The sequence below is a fragment of the Chroicocephalus ridibundus genome, chromosome 15, assembly GCF_963924245.1.
Source record: "Chroicocephalus ridibundus chromosome 15, bChrRid1.1, whole genome shotgun sequence".
Taxonomy (NCBI): domain Eukaryota; kingdom Metazoa; phylum Chordata; class Aves; order Charadriiformes; family Laridae; genus Chroicocephalus; species Chroicocephalus ridibundus.
The window spans coordinates 1777892-1802298 of NC_086298.1; the positions used below are offsets into that span (position 1 = coordinate 1777892).

Sequence of the window (24407 nt, forward strand, 5' to 3'; positions counted from 1 at the left end):
GGGAACAGATGACATGTCTCTCTTTGCTCCCAAGCGCCTCCAAGTTGCCTCCAAAGCACGGGCAGGGACAAATCGCACACCCCAGCCCGCCCCAGCCAGCTCGCCTGACCCCAGTGGGCTCCCAGCCTGGTGGTGCCGGGGAAGCAGCATTGGCAATTCCAGTGCTTGCCAACGGGACCGGGACCAGAGAGGGAAGCTGCTGTCAGAAGGAGCTGATCCAGCCGGAGCTGGGGGAAGGGATTTGCCGTACCAATGTCTGCATTCGGACAGAGCGGCTCAGTGGCAGAATTTTCTCAGATGCACTGAGCAGTAACCTTCCTCCAGACCTGGGTGGGCAGAAACGCCACCTCTACCAAGACAAGTTCTTGGGCAGCATTTCCACCTTGCCCCAAGAGCGGAGGGTCAGAGAAACATTATGCCCCGGGTTTACCTCTTTTGATACATCTCTAACATGAACTGAAGCAAACGGCTTCAGCAGAGCGGCCCTGACACAGCTTGTCCAGGTCCCCCGTGTTGCTATAAATGAAAACAGGTGCAGAGAAAGGCCAGAGGGAGACAAAAGAGCAGACAGCTGGTCTCACGACAGGACCCACACGCAGCTCCCGGGTGCACACCCCATCACAGAGCGCGGGGCTCAGCCGGGCTCGCAGGGCTGCAGCCGAGAGGGCAGCCAGGCCACGTCCATCTGGACCCCACAGGGCCAGGAGAGGCAATTCGAGCTGATGAACAAAGCTGGCACAAGGAGAACAGGGAAAAACTGGGTATGAACAAGCACAAGCTGGTAATCAAAGGGGTTCCCACCCATGAGAGAAGTTTGCCAGGCTAAGGGAGGGGACATGTGAATGGCGTCCTTTGGGAGCAGACCCAGCAGGCAGGAAAATCTGTTCCTTACTGATGATCTGTGACAAATGGAAAATTTGGGTTTTCTGCTCCTTAGACGCTTTTCTAGTTTCTTGTAGGAAAAATGCAGGTTTTTCTCTAGCTGGGACAACCAAGAACCATCGGTGCAGAGGGCATTTGTACCCACCTGGGCAGGAGGTCCCCATGGGCACAAGGCAGAGCACCCCAAGATCACCATCTACAACCCCAGGCCCTGGCACCAGCCCTTTTGAAGGCCGTCTCCTGGGTCACCCGGATGGAGAGCGCAGTGCGGGCCCTGTCCTGCCACCGCTCTCCTGCCCAGAGTGCACAACGCTGCGTCTCCCCCACAATGGTCAGCCCGTGAAGGGAACTGCGGCTGCAGAGACGATGCTTGGCCCGGACTTGGTTATAGAGCCAAGAGGCACCACAAAACTCACATTATTTGTCACGCGTAAGTCCTACACACACAGACAGCGGCATTTCAGCTTCCAGGCTGTCCTGAGCAGCCTGGCTTACAAGCCAAAAGGGGGAAGGAGCAGCATCCCTGGCTGCCCAGGGAAGGGATGCCCTGCTCCATTCATGTAACTCCACTCTCTGCTTCCCTGCAGCCTCTTTAACAGCACATGGCACCATTGCCTGCCCTGCCCGCTAAAACAAGTGGAAGCTTTGAAAGAAAACTGCTTAAAAAATGGCACCTGAGAAGGGCACCCAGCTTCCCTCCGCATGGGACGTCTGCTGACAAGCCACCACACACCACAAGCAACAGCCATGACATTTGCTGACAAATTCACCTGCCCGTAGGGTGGGTACAGAGGGCTCATAGCCCAGCCATCAACGGGCCAGCTCCAGCCCAACAGAGCCGAGCCACCACCGCCCACGGGCTTCTTCAAGCCCATGCTCCAAAACTGAAACAGCCACGGAAAAACCCTCAAGGAGCAAAGAAGGAAATTGGGGCTCTGCCTTAACGGGGACCACAGCTCTGGCCAGCCCTACGCAGTAACCCCAGCTCGTGCCCATCCTGGGGCAAAATGAGCGGGGAATTCAGCAGCTGGCTGGCTGCCGCAGCACGCCTCAGCGGCTGCAGCTTGGTTTCAGGGTGCTCCCCCGTTCACCAGCTCAATGGAGCTACATATTATTTCGGCTCGGTGAGGCAGAAGCAAGCAGGCAGCTGCTCAGCGTTAATGCCTTCGGGGAGGAGGTCTCCAGCCCGGTCCTACCGCGCCGGGCTTCGGCCACGACCTGCTGCAGCTCCCCGTGCCACACCAGCCAGGGCCACGGCCACATCCCCCAGGCACCCCCTGCTCCCCGGCGCTGCAGGCTCAACGCTTACCGAACGTGGTGAGGCAGAAAGAAGGTCCCAGGGGGTCAGCCTGGCGGGTGCAGAGCGAGACCCTGTGGACACTGCCGGGCTCCATGGCAGGACACCTCTAATTAGCCAGTAATTGGAGCCCTTCCTGCTCAGCCCGGCAAAGCCAAGCAGCCGTTTAAGCCGGGAGTGACAAGCAGCTGTGTGGCCGGGTTTCCATGGGACGCGCGTCCAACCGCCGCACGTTTGAACGGCGCGGCTCCCATTGGCCCCACGGATTTGAACGGGAACCGCACCTGCCTGAGCAAACAGGCCCGAGCCCCACGCCGCCGCCATGCCCGAGCACTGCGCTCTGCCCTCCCCTGCGGACTGCAGACCCCGCCGGCACCATCCCACCACCACCCTGCTCAGGCACCCGGAACGAGCTCCTGGGAAAAGGGGAAAACATTTCCTCTCCTCCGCAGTGTGCCAGGCTGTGAGTAACCCCCGTGAGTGTCCGTGCCATCGGGTTTGCTAGCACATGCTCAGCTGCTGGGGGAACTGTCCCACCGGAGCAACACGACACAGCAGCACCCACAGATCTTTGGGGAAATTAGGCAAGGAAGGGGTGCAGGAGAACTGGGTCTGTGGGGGTGAGACAAGGGAAGGAGGGATGGCAGGGCATGGGTTACCTGCTTGGCTCTCGTGTGACAAGAAAAGGGGCACGCAGCCCCCCAGGCTCATGGGGTCACTCTGCAAGACCCCAGAGCAGCCCTTCCCATCCCCCAGGAGCTGGCGATGCACCCACCAGCTCTGGACGCCGCTCCACAGCTTACTGGGAGGCACCCAGCACTGAGCACAGGAGCGTGGAGGAATGATGGAGATGGTTTCTCTGAGAAAACCCCCTCCCCAAAGACTGGGCTCTCTAGAGCTCTCTGCTTCCCACCCATGGATCCACGCAGCCCTGCTCCCCACGGTGCAGGACCCCATGGGGGACTGATCTCCAGCAGAGTGAACCTGCTCCCACACCACCCCATGCTGCAGGAAACACCACGCTCAATGAGTTCGGTTCCTCGTGGCAATGCTGTGAGACTACAGGATCCACAGCAGCGTGTGGGGCCTGCGGTGAGCCCCTGTCAGCCCCATAGGGGCTTTTTGGGTGAGAGTGGGCAATTCACAGGTCCTGCTGGCCTGGGCCCAGGCAGAGGTGGGCAATGGGAGAGCTCAGCCCTGACAAGCTAAGGTCGGGAGAGCCAAGGGTGCAGCCCAGCACAGGCTCTGAGCAGACGTGCTGCCAGCGCGGATGGGTGCTGTCAGTGCTGCGCAGGCACCTCCATTTCCCAGCCCACATCCAGCTGAAAGTAATACTAAATATATTGACCTCTCTGGGACAGAAAAGGACAAGATCTCCTGTAGGGTCCAGGGTGCCAAGACACACACCCTCACCACTCCTCCCCACCGTCGCCCCCTCCACACACTCCTGGCCAGGGCTGAGCCTCCGGCTGGCCCACAGCCCCTCTCACACCCCATCACTTACCTTTCCCCTTCACTCGTGCATGGCTGATCTTCCTCCTGCTCCCAGCTGGTCCCTTCTGCTTCCGCAGGGAGGATCGTATAGCCCCACATCGCCCCTTTGTCAGGGCTGGCAGACGCTCCAGCTCCAGCAACCGAGGACTCTGCCCTGTCCCTGCCAGAGAAAACAGGAGATAAGAACAGGACATGGCCGGATGGGGAGCTGGGACACAGGGGACATCACAGGCTCTGCAGTACCCTTGGTTCTACCTGCCACAAGGGGATGTCTCCACCTTGCCCCAGCCTTCCCCAGAACACCACACTGCCAGGTCTCTTGCACTGAGCTTCTCCTGGCCAGCTCTGTGCAAACACGGCCCATGCTGGTAGCGTGGCACATCTGCCCCACACCATCACCCCACTGCTCAGCCCTGCCTGTGTGCAGAAAGGAGTGATGGCAAGAGCCAGTGTCACAGCAGAACCCAGAGCCATGTTCAGAGGGAGTCACCCCTGGCACACGTCTCAGCTGCAGCCTTGGCCATGGCCCTTTACACGACACACACCAAGTGCATCCCCTCAGCACCGTTGTATTTTATTATATTTAAAACAGCTGACCAGCCCCGTCAGAGCTTTGTTAGCCTGTAAGCAGCTCTCCAGAACACCGGAGATGCTGCCCTGCCACTGCCGGGTGTTCAGGACAATCTTGCAAGGCTCCAGCTCAGATCCATCTCCGTCCCACAACCTACTGACGCGCTCGGGCTCAAAGCAGCAGGGGGGCTGTGCACGAGGAGGAATTGGATGGTTTCCCTGTGGCCAGCACCCTACAGATGGCACACCAGCCCCAGTCTGCCCCTTCTCACTCACAGTCATCACACCACCATCCGGGAACCTGCCACGGGATCCCATGCTGATGGAGATAAAAGTGCACAGACCCGGAAATGGGAGTCCTGATGGAGAGATATCTCCTGGCCACGGCACAGAGCAGAGGAATCAGCATGGCCCAGCAACTCTCCAGGATCAGAAACATTTTCCCAGGCTTCCTCCACAGAGATGAGCAGCGTGGGATTAGTGCAGCACAAGTGTCTTTTGTTGCCCTTACGCAGATCCAGTGCAAACGCAGCCCAAGCTGTGGAGTCACAGGTTAATTCCCCGGTGGGGGCAGCGGTGCAGAGCAGCGTCCCTCGCCCCGTGATGGAGCCGTGTCACACACACCCCCCATCCATAAAAGCAAAAGAGCCTGACCTGTGATTTTGGTGCAACATCAAGCTCTTCGGAGCCAGCAAGTGCCACTCAGCCCCATGATGTGGCAGTGTGTACCAGGACGTACAGCACCTAGCGCACACTGCCCAACCCCTTCAGGGACCCCAAAACACCCCCCCAGCTCCATCTGCACAGCCCCCAGCCAAAGCGTCCTGGCACAGAGGGGCAGGCCATTTGGAAAGGCTGTTTGCTCGCTAGAAAAACTGTCTTTTCCCCCAGAGTTTGGCTTATTCTCTGGCATGGTACTGGCTTGATTCAGTTGAATTTACACTGGCAAAACTGCCTGAACCTGCAGGAAAAAGCAACAGAAGGGACACAGAGTGAGCAAGGGAGGGAAGGAAGGAGGGGTGCTCTCTGGCCAGCCCAATCCATCACTGCCAACAGACACCTATTGTACCGCTGCCATAAATCACAGCCCCTTTGGGCATCAGGGGGAGAGACAAACAATGACCCGACAAGTCTCCAGAGGCCTCCAGACAAAGAGTGTGGCTCTGTTTGGGCTGCTTGCCCCCCGCAGTGCTCAGCCCTAACCTTGGCAACCCACAGGGGCCTTGAGACAGCGCCCAGCCAAGCAGCCAGCTAATGCCACTCGCTGTTTTACTTGCCTCCTAAGAAATTTAGAGCCTGTGAAGGCCTAGCAGGACTTTCTGCTGGCAGCTCCCACGCAAAGCTCCTGGCCGGTGGTGGAAAGAGGCCAGATGCCTCCTCATCCCTTGTTCCCACAGCACAGCAGCGAGGCAGGATGCGAGCTGTATGATACACAGCTCAGCGATCGGTGGAGCAAGAAAGGCCCAGAGCTGAGTCCACTCGGGCTGCGAGAGTCTCCTTCCTGCTCAGGGAAGCCCCCAGATCCATCCCCATGGGCGCTGCATTGCAGGAGCCTCCTGCACCCAGGCAACTGCAGAGCCCAGGGGAAGAGGCACCAGGCACAACCGTGGGCGAGAGCTGTCGGCACAGCTGATCGGCCCTCCTGCTAACAAAGGTGTGATTCATTCTTTAGTTGCTGCTTGTTTGTTTAGCACCATAGTGGCCTTTGCTGCCCTAATCAAAACGTAGATGATGCACAAGCAGTGCAGGACGTTGCAACAAGCAGAAACACTTGTGGGACAGGCAGAGCCAAAGCACCAGGAGCTCCCACAACCTCTGGTTTCTCAGCAGCTCCAACGCATCCGTCTTTTCTCACGACACTGATGGATTTGAGTACAGGGGAAAGATGGATTCCCATTTCCCAGCAAGGCTGACAACGTCAGAGGCATGGGAGGCGAGCAGATGATGCAGCCTGGTGACACTGGTCCAGACCCTGCAAGCCTAGGCCAACAACAAAACTCTTTTGGCTCCCTGGTAGCCCCACAGCCCCCAGTGCTACGCTACAGCCTTCGGAACTCCTGAATTCTTCAGGACCCAGTAACCCACAGGGAGGTCAGTGCTGTTGGCTCCTGCCTCTCCAACAGGCACTCGAAGCTCAGGGCGAGGTCTGGTGGAGCGTGGTTGGACACAGGAGGGGAAAGGCTGCTCCAGCTCTTGGGGGTCTGTAATAAAAGCATCTCTGCCTATAACAAGTACCTGGCTTCCCACATCTGGAACAGCTGCTTTGCGTGAGGCGGGGATTAATGCAGTCGACAAAATCCAGAAACATAAAGAGGGGAACACGGAGACGCAGAGAGGAAGCAAGTCCTTTGCCAGTAGCCAGGAGTACCACAGGCAAGCTCTCCAGCGAAGAGATGACCTGGCCAAGCATGCAGCCTATGCCACAACATCTTGCAGGTCCCTGTCCCAGCTGCCCAAGGAGATATTTGCACCCCGGCATTTACAAACACGTCCCCATGGCCTGCTCTGTGCTCTCCTTGTAGACACAGGCACAGCCAGCGGGACAGGTCTGGCTTTCCCCAGCAGTGAAGCCTTCAGCTCCAGCACAGCTCACCAAGATCAGAGCTCATCCAAATTGTAACGAACTGAAACGGGAGGTGTCACATCCTCTACCACATCCCAGCCACATCTGCTGACATGCAAGAGAGCCCTGGACACAGAGCTGGGGAGAGGATGAACCCCTTCATCCCATCCTCACCTTCATCCCCTGTCCTTCCTCCCCTGTCCTCACAGGTAGCAGTGGCAGCGAACCTGGGAGAGGAACTGAGTCACGTGTATTTACATTACAGAACTTTACAAGAGCTCTCCCCTTCTCCCCACAGGGAGGGCCTGGGGACCCCTCATCATCCCAGCCCTGGGGTCTGCACAGAAACCTCACAGAGGCTCAAAACCTCTCTTACAGCTGTGTTTAACAGTAAGATCACAGATGGAGATCCCCAGAAGAGATCCGGGGTCACAATCAGTCCTGCTGTCACCTCCTGGACAGGAGGGTTGGAGAAGGTCCCTGCCACTGTCTGCAACATCCATCCATCCCTCGCCACATCGCCCAGAAGCCCTGTTGATGCCTGAGCACCACAGACACAGGTAAATGGTGTCAAAGCACTGTTCTGGACAACCAGGAACCAGCACACGGATGGGATGGGCACTGCTCAGGGATACAGGGTAATCTCTAAGGCACTTCAAAATATTTCTCCCTTCAGGCTTATCAAAAACTCTTCCCCTCATTTGTTCAGCTGAATCCATTTGCTGACATTTCCAGTGACCTCCATCTGCTACACATCAAAATTAAAGTTTATCCCAGCAAACTTACTTGGCACTGAAAAAAAATACAGTCCGTGATTGGACGTTTCAGCACACAGCATCCCCAGCAATGACCAGCACATCTCATCCCACAGGACACGCAACACCAAGCAGTCCTGCTGAGGGAACAAATGATGGATCCACTCTGCCACCCCAGGTACCTGAGCCTCTGCTAGTGCAAGCAGAGCGTGTGCCAGCCCAGCCTCGCCATGTCCTTTCCTTCACCACACGTCCCCGCGACAGCAGCGAGGCCATGGCTTGTGCTGCTCCTCTCCGGCACTGCCAAGCCTGCAGCTCTCCCCAGCACACGCAGCAAGCGGTGAGAGGTGTTTTACATGACACCTTGTCTCCCAGGAGCTCCCCAGGCTGACACAAAGCCTCCCCTCTCCATGTCGTTATTGCAAAATGCTTTTAAGAGGCAAAAGGAAAGACAAACAGGGCAGTAACAAAGACACTGTCTCTCTATCTAAAGCAGGCAGTTTCACAGGTTTGGGTAAAAGAATCTCATTAGATAGTGTTTTTCAAAATTAAAAAAAGTAAATAAATAGAAAAGGTAAAGAAGAGTCTGCGGGACTCTGGGACTCCAAGGCCATGGGAGTCACCCACACTGCCCTCCCAGAGGACTTGAGGCACACTGTCTGCAAAAAATCACTCCTAACTCTCAAATCCAGCAGATTCAAGTCTGCTCCATCCCGCAGCGCAAGACAGTAACAGAGAGCACGAGGTCAAATGTGATCCTGCAAGGAGCTGGGCACCTCCAACACCCCACAAAGGGCACGTGGGAGATACAGTCCCTCATCTCCTCCAAGCACCAGGATCCGTTTCAGTGGTGATAACAAGGCACCTGCACAGCCATAACCCACCCTTCACCCAGGAGACAGAGCAGCACTGCAAACTTAAGCGGAGAAATCATCTGAGCACTCACGCGTGAGCCCTGGCTCTCCCAGCTGCTCCATGGCTCCCACACGGGACGGTCACTCTCTCCAGCACCGTCCAAGCACCACCATCCTGCGCTCAAGCTGTGATTTAGCCACCACGAGCTCTTGACCTTGGCAATGCTGTAAAGGGGGAGGGGGGGGAAACAGTATATCAATGTCCCAGGCGAGCAGAGCTCCAGTATTAGGAAGTTACAAATTAAATTGCATGCCGGGAAGAGATGGTGGCGGTGGTGTAACGGCCCCTTTCTCTAACAGCTCCCAACAGCGAGGTAACGACTCTTTCTAACTTCCCTCTTAACATTCAAACCTCTGGGCACTGACCTTAACCCGCATTTCTATTAGAGTCTCCAGCAAACCGCACATTCAGCTGGTTGGCTTGGGAGTTAATGACTTTCTTTTAAAATTTAACACAGTTCTCAGACACAAATTTCAGTTTGCCAGCACTAAGATGTGCCTGTGGCTGGATATTCAAATCCAAACACGTGCTCAGACAGTTACTCCAGGCAAAAGGGTAACATATGCACACAGAAAACCCACAAGGCTGAAGCTGGCTTTGAAACTAAGGAAACTAAATCAGACTGAGAAAAATGACCTGGCTTCCCAGATGGTAAGAGGATTGGAACAGAAAAGGTTTGGGCTATTTCTCAGCAATCCTGAGGGCAGATTTCAGGGATTAGCAAGTTCCGCCATACAGGGCAGACAGACAAACCTCATCACCTTCCCAGCGGTGGGATTGCTGCAGGCCCCTTGCCCCCAGGGTCTACAGCAAGGATCGAGTACAGGACACGGCTCCTGTCCCCGCCACCACCTCTGCAGCAAGCACAGCTGAAGCGTTCCCTGAAAAACGCCAGTGAGGAACCCAACAGAGATCAGACTGGCCGATTACTGAATCCCTTTCCAATCTGGGACCCAAGAAAGGTTTCCCCTGCTGCAAGGGTAGCGTTAGAAACACTGCACTTGCTCTGCTCACATCCCAGAGTCTGCACATCCCCTCGGAGCCCAAACCTGTGAGCCCAGGCAGCACCCACAGCAGCACCCACACCGTGCCCCAGCACGGCCCTTCCTGCTGCCTTTGCCAAACTGCAGCTCCGTCGGCTCCCACCGCAGGCAAAGCTTTCAAGGCTGATGCATTTGGGACTCCACGCTCCTGCAACACTGCAGCTCCCAGCAGGGAGCGAACGCTGCACTGGGCATTAAACTGGCATTGACCCAACGTCAGCAAATGCCCCATGACCTGCTCCTGCCCACAGCCGTCCATCCCCTTCTGCAGAGTCTCCCCCGGCCAGCACGGGATCCCAACCCAGCACTCCTCAGCACTGCTGCTTTGCTGAGACACCAGAGCGGCTGCGACGCCCAGAGTTTTACAAGAGCTTTGTCTTTGCATCTCTATCGGACTTGACGTGTTTGGCATTTTTCACCCATAGCTTTGGATAACAAATTTCTTTAGTTGATCCCTTTTCTAAATCTCTCTCTCTGCCCCTTCCCAAAAAAATTAACAGTTTGAACATGCAGAGGGACTAAACCACCCCGATTCTTGGCCTCTGCACTGGCTAGGCATTGCCGTAAGAATCAGGATGCCTGTGGCTTAAAGCACAGCAAGTATTTCTAGGGCAGGCAAAGGATCTGTAACAAATTCCACGTGAGCAGGAGCTGTCACAAACGTCCTCGGCTACTCACAAGGAATGCAGAGCACAGAACAGCCTGCGTGCACAACCACTTGTTCCCGTGCCCATCTTTTGGCAGGACCAAGCTTGCTGAACTCTGAAAACCGTTCATCTTGTCCCTCACCCCTTTCTATTGCTAAGGCTGAACTGTGCCTGAAACCGTTCAGGCTAAGGCAGCTACGACTAGGCTGTGGTTTGTGTATTAGCGCTACTCCATCCAGCAGCTCCTCTCCGGGAGAGAGCACACAGCAGAGAAACAGGTGGAAGAGTGAGAAGCTCTTTGTTTATTTTCAGTTGTCGAAGATTTCCACCTGTCTCGAACACCCCAAGGCTGCAGAAAGTGGCTGCTTCCCTCGCCTGCCCTGTGGCTGGTAAGGGAGACATCTGGGTTAATTCAGAGCCCTCTGAAGCACAGCAGTGCTTCCCGGTCACTCCAGAAACATCCAGTACAAAACGTCTCTTAAGGGGCTGGCAGAGCCTCCCACTGTCCCCCTTTCTAGTGAGGAAACAGCAGCTCTAGGGGATACTGGCAATCAGAGCAACCCGTGGGCGATCCGCAGGAACAGGGCACAGTCTAATTCACTCTCAGAAGGCTGAGAGGAGATACTGACCCCATAGCACCAATGGGTCACAATAAACTATTTTTTTGTTTGTCTTTTGGTTTTTTCTTTTGCCATTTCTTGCCTGCAGAGTAGAAGTAGGCTGGGCACCCACCTGACTTCGGAACATGACACAAACACCTCACAAGCTTACCACGTCAAGGCCTTGCACTTGGCTTTGCACTTCTTTAAGGCAGCGGGACTTTCACAAGCAAGGTGTTTAACACGTACCCGTCCCACAGCCTTAACCTCGATAAAAGCACAGCTAATTACAGCACTACATAAACTCACAGCACCGTTTTTCCCCATGCTTTCTGAACCCTCGATTACACTAGGAAAGAGTAGTAGCCTGAGACATTCAAGGTTCCTTAGAGGACGCCTGATCTGAACATCCAGTTCTCCTTCTGCAGCAGCCCTAGGGCCTATTACAACCGATGAAGAACGCAACCTAGGTCAAGCAGAGACATATGCAAAACGATAAATACTGTGGAAGCACAGCGAAAACTTTAAGTGGTGAGGTATGGCAATCCTGGACAAGGATGACCTAGTCCCACAGGTCACTGGAGCCGCTGCTGCCTCTTAGAAACTCTTGCACGGACCTTGGGGCTACCTGACGTCTGGGTTTGCCATGTCACGCCTCTGCCCCCAGCCCCTGCTGCCGCGCACAGAGCCGGCATCCAGCACCGCTCTGTATATGTTCCTTACTCTGACACTGCTTCCCGGACAAAAGTCCGGGCTTTTGATATTTTTGATGTCTATTCGGGACCAACTTAACAACCAGATTCCCACTGTCTGAACGGTGGCCCCGCTTAGAAGCGGCTGTCTCAGGAAAACGAAACACTCCGAGCCAGCATACAGATAGGGTACGATTAGACGCTTCAAGCGGTACGCTTTTCTGAGCCTGCAGTGCTGCTGTGGATTACTGCTTTTTGACAAATGCTAAGTATTAAGCCATCGCTGATTTATTTTAATGCAATAAAAATAACGTAATAATCAAGCTGGGTCTTTAAAAATTTTAGTGACACTTCTCATAAAAGAAATAGGGCTTAATATAGCAAAAGATCTCTTGGGAATGATGATTTTGACCTTAGTATGGTCACATGGATCAAAGTAATTAAGTTAAAAGAGCTTTAAAAGTTATTGCCTGTCACCTGAGCTGAATTGTGTGCACAGTCTGAAGCTACATGAAGTAGCTGAGCTGCTCTGGCTGACAGCATGCACCTGGGCACTGCTTTCCAGGGCTTCACCCAGAGTCAGCCGCTCAGTGAGCCAGTTTAGTTCACTAATTTCACAGAAAATTAACTATTTCTGGCATTGGCATAGCAAAGGGATTTGGCCAGGGCACGTGATGGGGGGGAGACAGAGATCAAATGCCAGAAACAGCACAATGGAGGGGGTAGATTGCCCTTCTTGTTGGCAGAGATCTCCTTCGTCATCTGGTGAAGCCCCACACCTAGCCTGCACAAACACAAAGTAAAATAAAAAATACCATGGTTCTACGCTTTTGTGTTCAGATTAAGCTAATTTAGTTGAAGGCTGCTGCCAAAAGGGCAGCTGCCGCCTTTCTCTCCCCATAACTGTACGATCCTGACTCCCCTCTTTTGCCCAAGCATGGGAGTAGGCACAAAGAATCTTAAGGATCTTAAGAATCTTAAGGACCCTTAAGGATCATCGAGTCCAACTCCCGGCTCCTCACAGGACTACCAAAAATTAAATCATATGACTAAGAGCATCGCCCAGACGCTCCTTGAACTCTGACAGGCTTGGTGCCGTGACCACTTCCCTGGGCAGCCTGTTCCAGTGAGTGGCCAACTTTTACTAATTCAAGAATATTTAAGAAAATAAAAGCAGACATACCAGGTCAGACAAAGGTCTGTGTAGCTCAGTATCCTGTTTCTGACAGCGGTCAGAAGGTGATGCCTAGGGGAGAACACAAGAATAGAGCAAGCACACGAGACACTTTCCCAAAATAGTTTTCCAGCCCCTAATAATTATCAATTCAAGGACTTTCCACTACAATAGGGTCAACTCGACTTTACTGTACGTTTTGCAGCTATGGAAGGAGTTGGATCCTCTTTGGGTGGTGGCACACCGCTAGTTCAGCCTGAATGCGGCCACTTTAAGCCACCACTGTGGGTTAATTTGCATTGTGAATCAATTAGCAGAGTATAGCCTGATTATTTCATATATTGCTTCACAATGATTATGTTCCCTGTAGTCAGAAAAGTGTTACGCTCCCTCCAAGCTGAAAGCGCTTACTTTTACAACATTATTAAAGAGCACGAGGTTCATCTGTCCAGGTGAGATAACGTCTAACCCTGCTGCAGAGTTCAGGCCTGGAAAAATAGGTTCTTCTGAACCACAATACAAATAGAAGCAAGATTCATGCTGAAACAAATGTAAATGAACAGTATGAAAGGCAAATCAGAGGTTACCCTACAGGTTTCCTTTTCAAAGCACTTTCCAAAGTGAATTAACAAAGTTAGCGTTAATTTAATAGTTGGTTCAGGCAGCTGAAAATAGCTCCTTAACTGGTATACATAATTTGCCCAAATATCTTTCTTAGGTCAGACAGCAAAGTCCACTCAATCAGCGGCATTTTAGGCTGGCAATTTTTTGATAGTCAAAACTACTGAATTAGTTTATGGTAAAAAAGGATCCCAGGAAGATATTTTGAGGACGAGACTGGAAGCCTTTGTTAAAGATGATCTAACCTTAGCAGACCGGAGGCTGGAGGAGAAGTGTGCGAGTGTGATCTACACAGTAGCGCGCTCCTCTGGGAACAGGGCTCCTCGTTGCAGTGCCCGTTTCGTCTTCAGGGAAAGGAAAGAGGGAATGATCCCAGACATTAGAGCTAAGTTTGAGGACAGATGCACTTGAAAATTTAGAAAATACAATTACAAAATAAAAGCTTATTTCCTTTTAAAAAGGATACTGTCGAGTGTTTAAGATGTATTTGTCTTTTATAACCAAAAAAAAAAAAAAAAAAAGGCAAGCAGAGGCGCCATAGACAGTCTCCCGGACAAATTTAAACTAGTAAATGCAAGTACCTACACCACCACCCCACACCAACAGAAGCCACTCCAATTTGGGCTATGCCCCTGCTTTCAGCTTTGTGAACATTCGGTCTCTTCCTGTTTTGTTACAAACGCTGATAGCTGACAGAGCACACAATGGTGCCTGAAGCTCTTCCCCGTCCCTCTGACTCACCTTCAGCAGTAACTTGCCCTCAATGGCAGCTGAGGGTGGATCCAGTTAGCACTAATGAGGGGGAAGAGGTGTGAAGTGACTCACGGGCCAGCGGGGGTTAGGAACTTCCCTAACCATCTGCAAGCTCAAGCCCTCACAGAGCCTTATGTCTGCATTTAACCTCCCTCAGCAGACACAAAGGTTGGTTTTGGTGCCCAGAGTGAAGGTTTTGCAGATCAGAACACCGTCTTGCACCTGTCCCACCTTCTGGCGTGCTTCCTCCCCCCTTTTCAGAAGAGGAAGAGGTGAATCTATTGCAGTAACAGCTGTTGTATTACAGGACTCCTATCCCACCTATCATAATACATCTTCAAAAATGATGGAAACAATATAGGTGTTCCACAACGACTACTCTACGCATGAATAACCTGTACTTTTTATTACTATTCCTTTGGCCACGATGATAGTGAAGTATCATTTTCACAGAAGTAAAGTTAAGCGAGATTCAAACCCATCTGTTCTACCCGTGCGTTCTGCACAGCACAAACGCTACTGGGTAAGCTCTGTGTCCGCTGCAGCTGGACCATAAATGTAATATTTTTGTGAAATTCTGAGAAAAACAAGCAAGCTATCATCAGAGTGCGCACCCTGACTTCAATTTAAAACTCACAGGTAGGCCTTCAGTGTAATTCTCCTGACATCAGTATCTTCTGAGCTGTCTTGAATCGGAGAACGCAGAAGAGAGGGTGCGGCAGAGGTGGAAGGAGGCCTGTGACACTTGGAACATCGAATCTACCTCCTTGAAGAATGGCTGGGGGAGGTGTTTACTATTGTCAGTGTTGGAAGTTCATCTAAGAAAAGTAAAGCAAATGCAAGATGAGCGCTGAGGATCTGATAATTATGAACTGCAGAGTGTGCTGCCACAATGGCTGCATTTAACAACAGCCAGAATTGCTAGCTGAGAAACAAGAATATATCTTATAGCAACTGCAATTTTACCTATATGCAGACCACACCCTCAGGGCCTAAGTGCCAAAAGTGCCTCTCTGGCACCACAGTGATGCTGAGCCACGCATGGGACCTGCCGAGCCTCAGCCCATCCTCCTCAGGGCACGAAGGCTACTGCAGCTCCAACAGCGGCTCCGCTGCTCGCAGTCACCACGAAAGGGCTCTCCGGCACCTGGTCAGACCCCTGTGTGTCTTGACAAATGCTAGCAAGGCAAGTATAACCATTCTTTCTTCCTAATTACCTGTCCATAGTGATCCAGTTCCTGTTGACAGACAGCAGGAGACCCTTTAGGGACAGGGCTGCAAGATTTGTCTAACGCTGATGAATCACTTGGTTAAACAGGAGATCACACCTACAGGCGCACACTGGAAAGAAGTGATCAGTGAGTTTATAAAGGAAGCTCCAGACGGCTCATAAACAAACCTCACTTACGAGGACTAAAGCAAGTTGCTGAGGTTCGCAGGTGGAATAAAATCATTAGTGAGCGCGGTGATATGCACAGACACACACGAGGAAAAAATCACGTTGGAAGCTGAGCACCTGAATTTAACAAGCCATTTCCTACCATAGGAAACACTTTCCTGCCAAGGACAGTAACACGTGCTCTCTTTCTCCATGCCAGCCGTCCAAGCTGACTTGCCTTACAGTAGAGAGGTTTTATCTGAACAACCTACTGAGATAAATTCTGGTGAAGTCACACATTTTACAGATCAGACTGGGCAACCTATTGATCACTTCCAGCCTTAAAAATCTCAGTATCTGTGAACGTTCAACCTGAGGAGGTACCTCATGTGAAAACCAAAAACTGCCTTAACTTCACTAGGACTCCAAGTTAGTTATCTCAAGAGTAAGAGTGCTCTTTTCCCTTCTTTAGTGAAAATCAGAATTTAACTGTAACTATACCTTCCCTTTCCAAAAAGGCTCTAAAAATTCAAAGAAATGGATCCAAGGATGTCCCTCCTCAGTTCTCTTTAGTGCATGCCAGCACCGTGAACGCTGACAAGTGACCACACCACAAATAGCTTCACCCCACTAGTTCACAGCTGCAGTTCTCGTCTTTGCAACCACTCCAGCAGGGAGAGCAGGAAGATGGTATCATCTATCTAAATACTCTGCAAAACAGAAAATTTGTGCAAATTAGCTTAGCAGAAAAACAAAAAAACAAACAAAAAAACCCCAAGAAACCACTGAGGATGTATACAGTGTGAAATAAAGTTAACAGAAGGAAATTGTGGAAGAACCAGACCATAGGTTGTCCTCAGATATGGGTACATCCTTGGTCACAGCAGGCTGACAGCCTGGCCTTATATTCTGTCGCTCCAGACCTGTTATACTAGAACAGCTTTCTAGTCTCTTTTAGCTATCACATGTAAAACATGAAACATGTGAAACGTGACTTGCAGTAGTCAGGCTTACTCCTGCAAGTCTGCTTTATTGTGTACTACATTTTACACTGGTACAAAAAAACCTGCTATTTGTAGCCCTGGTATAAACACAGCGAGACAAGAGCAGTGGCTCGGCTAAGCCAGCCTGAGCGGAAAGGCAAAAAGCATGAGACAATAACAATTTTGTACCTCATGAAAACACAAGTTGATACTTTAATAGATGTACTTCAACCCTCCAGATATTGTCACTAAAAACAAATATATGCACACACCATCTTACTTGTTATTTCACTAGCGACCAAAGCATCAGGGAGATGCACATGAGTCGACAGCAAGTGCCTGGTCTTTGCTGGTGAGCGGGGAGCTTTGGGCCATACCCCCGGCTCCGGGACAGTTCCTGCTCCAGCCTCCCCCCCTCAACAGACAATAACCCGACCCTGCCCCGCTTTGTTCTCTGCTCAGGTACAAAACAACCTCACCCTCTGGCAAAACAGCAAAAAAAAAAAAAACCGCTGCAGCAGCTTCTGACAGCTCTCCTGATGGCACCGAACCCACAGCCAACATTAGCACCACCTGTTAGGGTTACAGATGGACAGGTTACAATCAGCCATTCCTTCATTAAAAAGTAACACGACACCCGCTGCAGCATCTCACCTCCAAGAGCCATAAAGAGACCATAGAGTTAAAAATAGAAACATTAAAAGGAGCTAAAAATGAGGCTCGAGAGACATAATTTGTACACGCAGTGATGATTTTTATTAATCCAGTCGCTATGACTGGAAAAGACATCAAGCCCTCACGCACACACGCCTTCCTTCAGGTCTGACCTTTGTGTACTCAAAATGCTGTATGCTATCCCCAGCACACTATCGTGTCTAATACAATTACCTTTACCTATAAACTTGTCTCACAAATGTCTATAAACTATCCCCATTACAATAATCATAGAATCATAGACTAGTTTGGAGTGGAAGGGACCTTTGAAGACCATCTACTCCAGCCCCCTGACAGAGGCAGGGACATCTTCAACTAGACCAGGTTGCTGAAAGCCCCATCCAACCTGGCCTGGAATGTTTCCAGGGATGGGGCATCTGCCACCTCTCTGGGCAACCTAGGACAGTGTCTCACCACCCTCAGCGTAAAAAAAATGTCTTCCTTTTATCTAGTCTAAATCTCCCCTCTTTCAGTTTATTCTTTGTCCTATGGCTCCCCTCCCTGCTCCAGAGTCCCTCCCCAGCCTTCCTGGAGCCCCTTTAGGGACTGGAAGGGGCTCTAAGGTCTCCCCGGAGCCTTCTCTTCTCCAGGCTGAACCCCCCCAGCTCTCTCAGCCTGTCCCCACAGCAGAGGGGCTCCAGCCCTCGGATCATCCTCGTGGCCTCCTCTGGCCCCGCTCCAACAGCTCCGTGTCCTTCTGCTGTTGGTGCCCCAGAGCTGGAGGCAGCACTGCAGAGGGTCTCACAGAGCGCAGCAGAGGGGCAGAATTCCCTCCCTTAATAATACTGCCCTTGCTACTGGAAAATATACACTTTCCATGGAAAACAGCTGCATTGTCAATCACTACTCTCAGTTTCAAATATCACCCTGACGCAGTACCAGGTTAATACATTCCCTTCTGGCACTCTGAGCTTACTTTAATCACCTTGTCAGGTTATCAATAGGGATAAAGTCTGGTGAGATTAACAGACGTCTGGGCCAGGCACAGGGCCGGGTCTGCGGGGCGGCCATGACTTGGCTGAAGGCACCCACACTGCGTGCCCTCAGGCAGCACCGCGGGGAGAGGCCGGAAGGCATTCATAGAACCATGTGTTGCGTTGGAAGGGACCTCTAAAGGTCATCTAGTCCAAGCCCCCTGCAGTGAGCAGGGACACTCGGCGGGGCAAAGCGTCTGCCACCACGGACACCGACCCCCCCGCCCTCGGGGTTCCCACCACCTTCCCCAGCACCTCACCCTCCACCCCCAGCCCGACACCCCTCACCCTCCGCTGGCTCCCCAGTCACCCCGGGCCGCCGCCGACCCTCCCCCCGGCAGCCCGGGCCTCCCCCGCCGAACCCGGGCCCGCTCTCCCGCCCCGCCGCCATCCCGTCACCAGGCAACGGCGGCCGCGGGGGCGGCCGGGAAGGGCCGCGGTGCACGCCGGGAGGGGGCAGGGGTCAGAGGGCAGCGGTGAGCGCGCGCTCCGCGGCGGCCGCGCCGGGTGAGGTACGGACGGGCCGGGCCGCGCCCCCCGGGCTGTCCCCGTGTCCCCCCGCCCCGTGCCCCCCCCCCCCCCGCCCCCGGTGACGCCCCGTTTGCCTTGCAGGAGGCCCCAGGATGGCGGAGAGACCGGAGGACCTGAACCTGCCCAATGCCGTCATCACCCGCATCATCAAGGAGGCGGTGGGTGCCGGCCCCGCGGGGGTGGGGGGGAACCGACCGGCAGCCGGCCCCGGGCACCCGCTGCCCGAGCGCACCCCCCGGGCAGCCCCCCTTCCCCCGGCAGCCCCCGGAGGCTTCACGGTCCTGCGGTCCCGAAGGCGGCCGGGCCCCCGGAGGCCCCTCCCCGGGGGGGGGCGGCGGTGCCGCCGTGCTGTCCCCGAGGAGCTGGGGCCCTCCCGGGGCCCGGAGGGACGGTCCAGGCTGCGAACCCCCGTGAGTGTTCAAAGGACAGGCCAAAGGCGGGGGAGCTCCCGCAGGGGGGCTTCCTGAGCCCGCTGGCCAAGTAAATCAGAGCAGAAGGAACGCCTGGCATATATAAAAATATAAATATCTAGAGTAGTTCCCAGTCATTAATTTAATGATACGTTTGGTCTTGAGCCATGGGGCACCAATGAATGGATCTGGATAGAATCTTGGAATCGTTCAGGTTGGAAGGGACCTTTAAGACCAAGTCCAGCCGCTGTCCTGGCACTGGTACAGCGGGGTGACTGGTCTGTGTCAGGGACTCAGTAGTCACCGGATGAATTGTCCCGGAGGTGGTGGCCGGACCCACCACTGACGCAGAGATTACTTTGCTTCTGTGTAGCTTACAGCGTTTGAGAGAACACGGTGAAATTGCAGTTAGCTTTCAGCTGGCATGAGAGTTTCTGTGACAGCATCTGAGGTCAACATTTAGCTTCCAGTGGTGCCGAGCCCTCTGAAATGCCCTAATGGAACTGACATGTGAATTATGCAAGTTTAAGTCATTTATAGCAGCCGCTGATAAAAGTTGAATTTGTTTTTCAGCTTCCTGATGGAGTCAATATTTCCAAAGAAGCTCGGAGCGCAATATCTCGAGCGGCAAGTGTGTTTGTTCTTTATGCAACATCATGGTAAGAACTCGTTGCATCAGATTATCTGTGCAGTTGATTTATAATTCACCTCTCTGCTGGCTCTCCTGGAGACTTTTTTCCAGTGTTTGTTTTGGCATTGTCTGCTTATATAAATAAAACCATCTTTAGTGCAGCCCGGACTGCAGCAGTTGGGTTTGGACTGTCCTTAACAACGCGTGGGGAAGGCACCTTGGCTCTGGACGCAGAGATGACCCAACCCCACCAGGGACAAGAGGGGTCCTGGACTTCCATTAGCCTTAGGATATGACTGCGTGGCTTTTCCCAGCAAAGCAAGAGCCCTTTGCTCGCTCTTCAAGCTACTCACCACATGGCTGCGTTAGGGCAAGCAAGAGCCAATCTCGTCAGCCTTGGATCTGGTGGCAGGGGACACAGGAACGTCTCCGGGTGGCTCAGATTATGCTGTGCAAACAGCCGCTTCTCTGGTGCTCAGCGCTCACACGCCTTTGGAGTTCTCACCTTCCAGCCAATGTTCAGCCTTTCTCCTTCCTCCCGGTTGTAGAAAAGGTCCGTGGGAGAGCGATGCCGCTAGATGAAAGCACAAACAGCCAATGTAAAAGAGACGGTTTCTTAAGCTACTATTATTAAATGATTAAAAAAACCCCAATGTTTAGGAGATGGCTTTTTTTTTTGAAGTTGCTTGTGACTTTAATAAACAAGACTAAGTTAATAACAGTACCAATTAACTCTTATTTTCCTTCTTGTTTTTGACTAGTGCGAATAACTTTGCGATGAAGGGGAAGAGGAAAACGCTGAACGCTGGCGATGTTCTCTCTGCCATGGAGGAAATGGAGTTTCAGCGATTTGTAGCCCCCTTGAAAGAATCACTGGAAGGTATCGTCCTCAGTTCATGTCGAGGGGGTCTAAGCAGCACCACGTCCTGTTTTCCTCGAACACTGGACAAGCAACACTTACTTGCCTGTCTTGTTTCTCTTCTCTTTGCCCAGCATCCTACACTGCAGTTTGCCTGGGGAATAATAATGTGCCACCTTAACAGGACTGGGATAACATTATTTCACAACTGATGAGGATTGAGAAAGTCTCATCTGGTATCACTCCCCTATTATGTTTATCTAAGGAAAGCCTTAAGCGCTGCCCGTAAATGTGAACTCCTGCGTCCTTTTCAGCATTTTTCTGCTGAAACTTAACCTGATTTCCTATGGAGCTGCTCAGCACAGCTCAAATAATAGGGTGAGTCGCTGCTATGGGTTCACTGCTCCCCTTGTAAGCCCGGAGAGCAAGTGGACGTTGGGCTTCAGGTGCTGCACTGTTCATGCCGGGGAAACACTGGCCTGCAATTTTTCAGTGTTCTCGCTTTTCCTTTTGTAGTTTACAGGCGTGAACAGAAAGGAAAGAAAGAAGCAAGGAAAGACAAGGACAAGAAGGCAGACTCAGAGGAGCAAGATAAGAGCCGAGAGGAAGAGAATGATGATGATGACGAAAGGATGGAGGAAGAAGAGCAAAATGATGAGGAAGAGGTGGACAACTGAGCTTGCTGACGAGACGCGTGCAGGGGTCGGGGTTTCTTCAGGGGGATATAAATGCTGTCAATCAACTTTGCTGTGTCCCCTCTTGTTTCCAGTAGAGCTTTGTTCTGTTCCGCTGGGGCCTGCCCCTTTTTGGCTTTAACTTGTACATAAAGGACTTTTGCTAAAGCTTTTCTCGAGGAAGGACCGCTCCTCCCCGTGCACTCTCCCCAGGTTTGGAACGGGACTGGATGGGACTGGGCTTTTTACGCTGGGTTGGCTCTGAAATAGAGGAAAAAAAAAAGAGATGTCGGATGCTCAGTACAGAAGCTGGCCAGGAGAACTTGAGAGACTGCTGAATAAGCTCGTTAAACCAAGTCAGGGGATGAATCAAATAGGTCATTGACCGTTTGGGGTTTAGAATCGCCAAGATGATGTCAGGAGGCTTGGAAGCTGAACATTTAAGCTCTTTATCCAAGTGGCTTGGTTTTTTCCTTCATTTTCTTGCATTCTGGCTGTGCCTTCTCTTCCTGCTGTCCCTGTGACAGTTACCACTCGTACGCAGCAATACGGTGTAACCGTGCAAGGACCGGTGTCCGCTTGTCTGACTTTCTCCCCCAAATCAACTGAAATCAAAAAAACTCCACAGCGCTTAAGATGTAAACTAAATACCGAAAGTGCTTGGTTTGTGTCTTTTTAAAGCCCTGGGAGACCAAGAGGAGTTTTATTAAAAATCCGAAGCAAAATTAATGGCTAAAATGTGTATCAGGATAAAAAAAGGTGGCTGTATCAGGCGGTACCTTTGTTGCAGGTCAGCAGCGGGCACCGGTGGATGGGATGCTCTCGCCTCCGTTCCCTCTGCGGAGCTGCAGGTCCTGCAGACAGGGTGGAGACTGCAGCAGGTTTAAGCGTGGTAGAATAGAGTGCTGGATTTTGGTGGCTTTTCGGTGTGGTTTGGGGTTTTTTCCCCCAACTAGAAGGGACAAATCGCATCAAAGGTCCCTCGTGAGCCTTAGATGCTGCCTCCCGCTGTGACAGGCTCCAGGAGAGCAGCGAGGACAGGACATTCCTGCCCAGGAAGGGCAGCCTCGGGCCTCTGGTTTTTAAAATCTCTAAGAAAAATGGGTTGAAATAAGCTGTTGGGATTCCTAGCACTCATATAGGTTTGTTCTTTTATACTTGAATTGTTAGTTTTGATGCCTTTCCTTTCTCTTCTCTGAGAAAATATCTGTTAGAATAAGCTCTTTTGGGGGGAAAAAAGCTCTATTATTTGCCTGATCTTTTTGAAGACTAATACACCCAGTATTTGAACTTAACCAAGGTGTGGTGAGGGAAACTTGAGGAAAGCTTTAGGTATGTTTAAGTAAAACCCACGAGTTTTGCTGATATGCAGAGCTACCCCCAAGAGCTGCCCTGCCTTTGCTTTTATGGCACAATGGCTTTCCACACACACGGGCCCAGCTCTTGAAAAGAACTGAATCAACAAAGATTTTCTGAAAAGACTGAGTTAAGGATGCCTTCCCAAGATCTCCAGTAACAAAAACGGCCTGCCATCTAGCTCTTTTTCCTCTTTTTTTTTTTTTTTTTTTTCTTTTTTTCCTCTTCTACTACATATCTGGGGTGCATATTCTGGAAGGGAACAATATCTAAATAAAAGCCAGATTTTTTTACAGAATTGGAGTCTCTTGTTTCTGTCAGTAACGAACCGAGCCGGTTGCGGTTGCATGAAGCGCTGTGTGAGCCGATGCAGGCACAAAACCACGGATGAAAGGCAAAGAACAAGTTTAATCTCGATACTTCGTGGAGCGGGGAATCGCCGAAGCAGCACCCGGGCAGAGGCACACAAGCAGGGGACGTGGGTGCCACGGAGTGAGAGAGAGTCCTTGTTAGCGAGAGTCCTTGGCAGCGAGGGAGTCCTTGTTAGCAAGAACGCACGCGGACTCTGTTCTCGCTGGGACTTCAAGGGTTCGAACAGGCATCGTTTTCCCACTGTGCTTTGACCTTCAACAACAGGCCAGGATTCTCAAGCGGGTAGATGAGGTGTCCCTGACTCCATGGCAGACTTAACGTTATCTAAGCGCAAGTGTTTTACGCGCAAGCACCCAAGACTGAACAATTAGTGTGACACATGTGTTTCCCAGCACCTCAGGTGCGAGTCGCTTGAGCGTATTTATCCTCGCCGATCTTCCGTTGCTTTCCCACAAGTGTGCGGCCACGGCAGAAGCAAACCCGCTGCGAAACTGCTGGTGGAGCAGCCGGCGGCAAAGGGAGGGTGAAGGCTACTGCGACGTGGCCTCGAGCGAGGGGAGCGCAGAGACTGGAAATAACGAGATTTCCAGTTACGGGAGAAGTGGGGTTGGGGTGCTCGTGTCTGTATCCCTGGTGAAGGAGCCGTCTGCTCGCCCTCGCTCCCGGCGGGAGACGCGGGGTCGGGGTTTATGCCCTGCAGCGGGTGAAGGAGACGGTATTACTGCGTGGGAGCTGCAGAACCGCAGAAGGTATCTATTCGAATAAGCCTCTTTTTTTGGGGAAGATGCTGTATTTGACTGATCTTTACGAAGACTAATGAGCCTGATCCAAGCATCTCTTGCATATTGCAAGTATTCTTACTCTTACAGTTGGACTCAATGATCTTAAAGGCTTTTTTCCAACGTAAATCATTCTACGATCTCCCTTGCTCTGATGAGATGGAGAAAACAGCATGTCCTGTGTGCACGCTGCCAAGCCTGCAGCATGGCTCCAGCCCCCCCTCACCTGGCAGGACCCCGCAGCACCCCACGGACCTGCTCCAGTCCCCCCCAGCACCCCAAGCCCTGTCCCATGCTCCCCCAGCACACTAAAGCCCTGCTTCATGCCTCCCAGCACCCCAAAACCCAGCTCCAGGTATCCCTGCAGCACCCAAAACCGGGTGGCGTGGTCCCTCAGCACCCCACAGCCCTGCTCTACGTGCCCCCCAGCACCCCAAAGCCCTGCTCCAGCACTCCAAAGCGCTGCTCCATGCCCGCCAGCACTGCAAAACCTGGCTCCAGGCCCCCATCCAGCACCCCAAAACCCGCCTGCATGGCCCCCCAGCACCCCAAAACCCTGCTCCAGACACCCCCAGCACCCCAAAACCTAGCTCCAGCCCCCCACCCAGCACCCCAAACCCCTGCTCCAGACCCCCCAGCACCCCAAAACCTGCCTCAAGGTTCCCCTGCAGCACCCCAAAACCTTTCTGCATGGCCCCCCAGCACTGCAAAACCTGGCTCCATGCCCCCCGAGCACCCCAA

General features: G+C 52.5%; 2 protein-coding genes across 2 annotated transcripts in view; one reads left to right on the plus strand and one right to left on the minus strand.

Annotated features, from left to right (window-relative positions):
• Positions 1-16093, minus strand: part of RGS3 (regulator of G protein signaling 3) — a 95206-nt gene extending 79113 nt beyond the window's left edge. The window contains exons 1-8 of the mRNA XM_063353167.1: positions 15885-16093; positions 15223-15346; positions 14643-14823; positions 13498-13596; positions 13043-13171; positions 12641-12703; positions 8508-8640; positions 3684-3833 (exon numbers count right to left, since the gene is read on the minus strand). Of these exons, the coding sequence (XP_063209237.1) occupies positions 3684-3833; positions 8508-8538 (181 nt within the window). The 5' untranslated portion in view covers positions 8539-8640; positions 12641-12703; positions 13043-13171; ... (2 more) ...; positions 15223-15346; positions 15885-16093. The remainder of the gene's footprint in view (positions 1-3683; positions 3834-8507; positions 8641-12640; positions 12704-13042; positions 13172-13497; positions 13597-14642; positions 14824-15222; positions 15347-15884) is intronic.
• Positions 16094-18486: 2393 nt separating this feature from the next.
• On the plus strand, positions 18487-22793 carry POLE3 (DNA polymerase epsilon 3, accessory subunit). Its single transcript, XM_063353331.1, has 5 exons — positions 18487-18566; positions 18667-18743; positions 19569-19654; positions 20388-20506; positions 21002-22793. Exons 2-5 carry the CDS (start codon positions 18678-18680, stop codon positions 21160-21162), a joined length of 432 nt encoding a protein of 143 aa, XP_063209401.1. The 5' UTR covers positions 18487-18566; positions 18667-18677; the 3' UTR covers positions 21163-22793.
• Positions 22794-24407: the final 1614 nt, after the last annotated feature.

What these genes read in the sequence shown, in the direction of transcription:
- POLE3 (XM_063353331.1), top strand. Translation starts at nt 18,678, where the DNA reads ATGGCGGAGAGACCGGAGGACCTGAACCTGCCCAATGCCGTCATCACC. An exon ending in CCCGCATCATCAAGGAGGCG is followed by an intron (nt 18,744 to 19,568) that starts GTGGGTGCCGGC and finishes TTTGTTTTTCAG; the next exon opens with CTTCCTGATGGAGTCAATAT. An exon ending in GTTCTTTATGCAACATCATG is followed by an intron (nt 19,655 to 20,387) that starts GTAAGAACTCGT and finishes GTTTTTGACTAG; the next exon opens with TGCGAATAACTTTGCGATGA.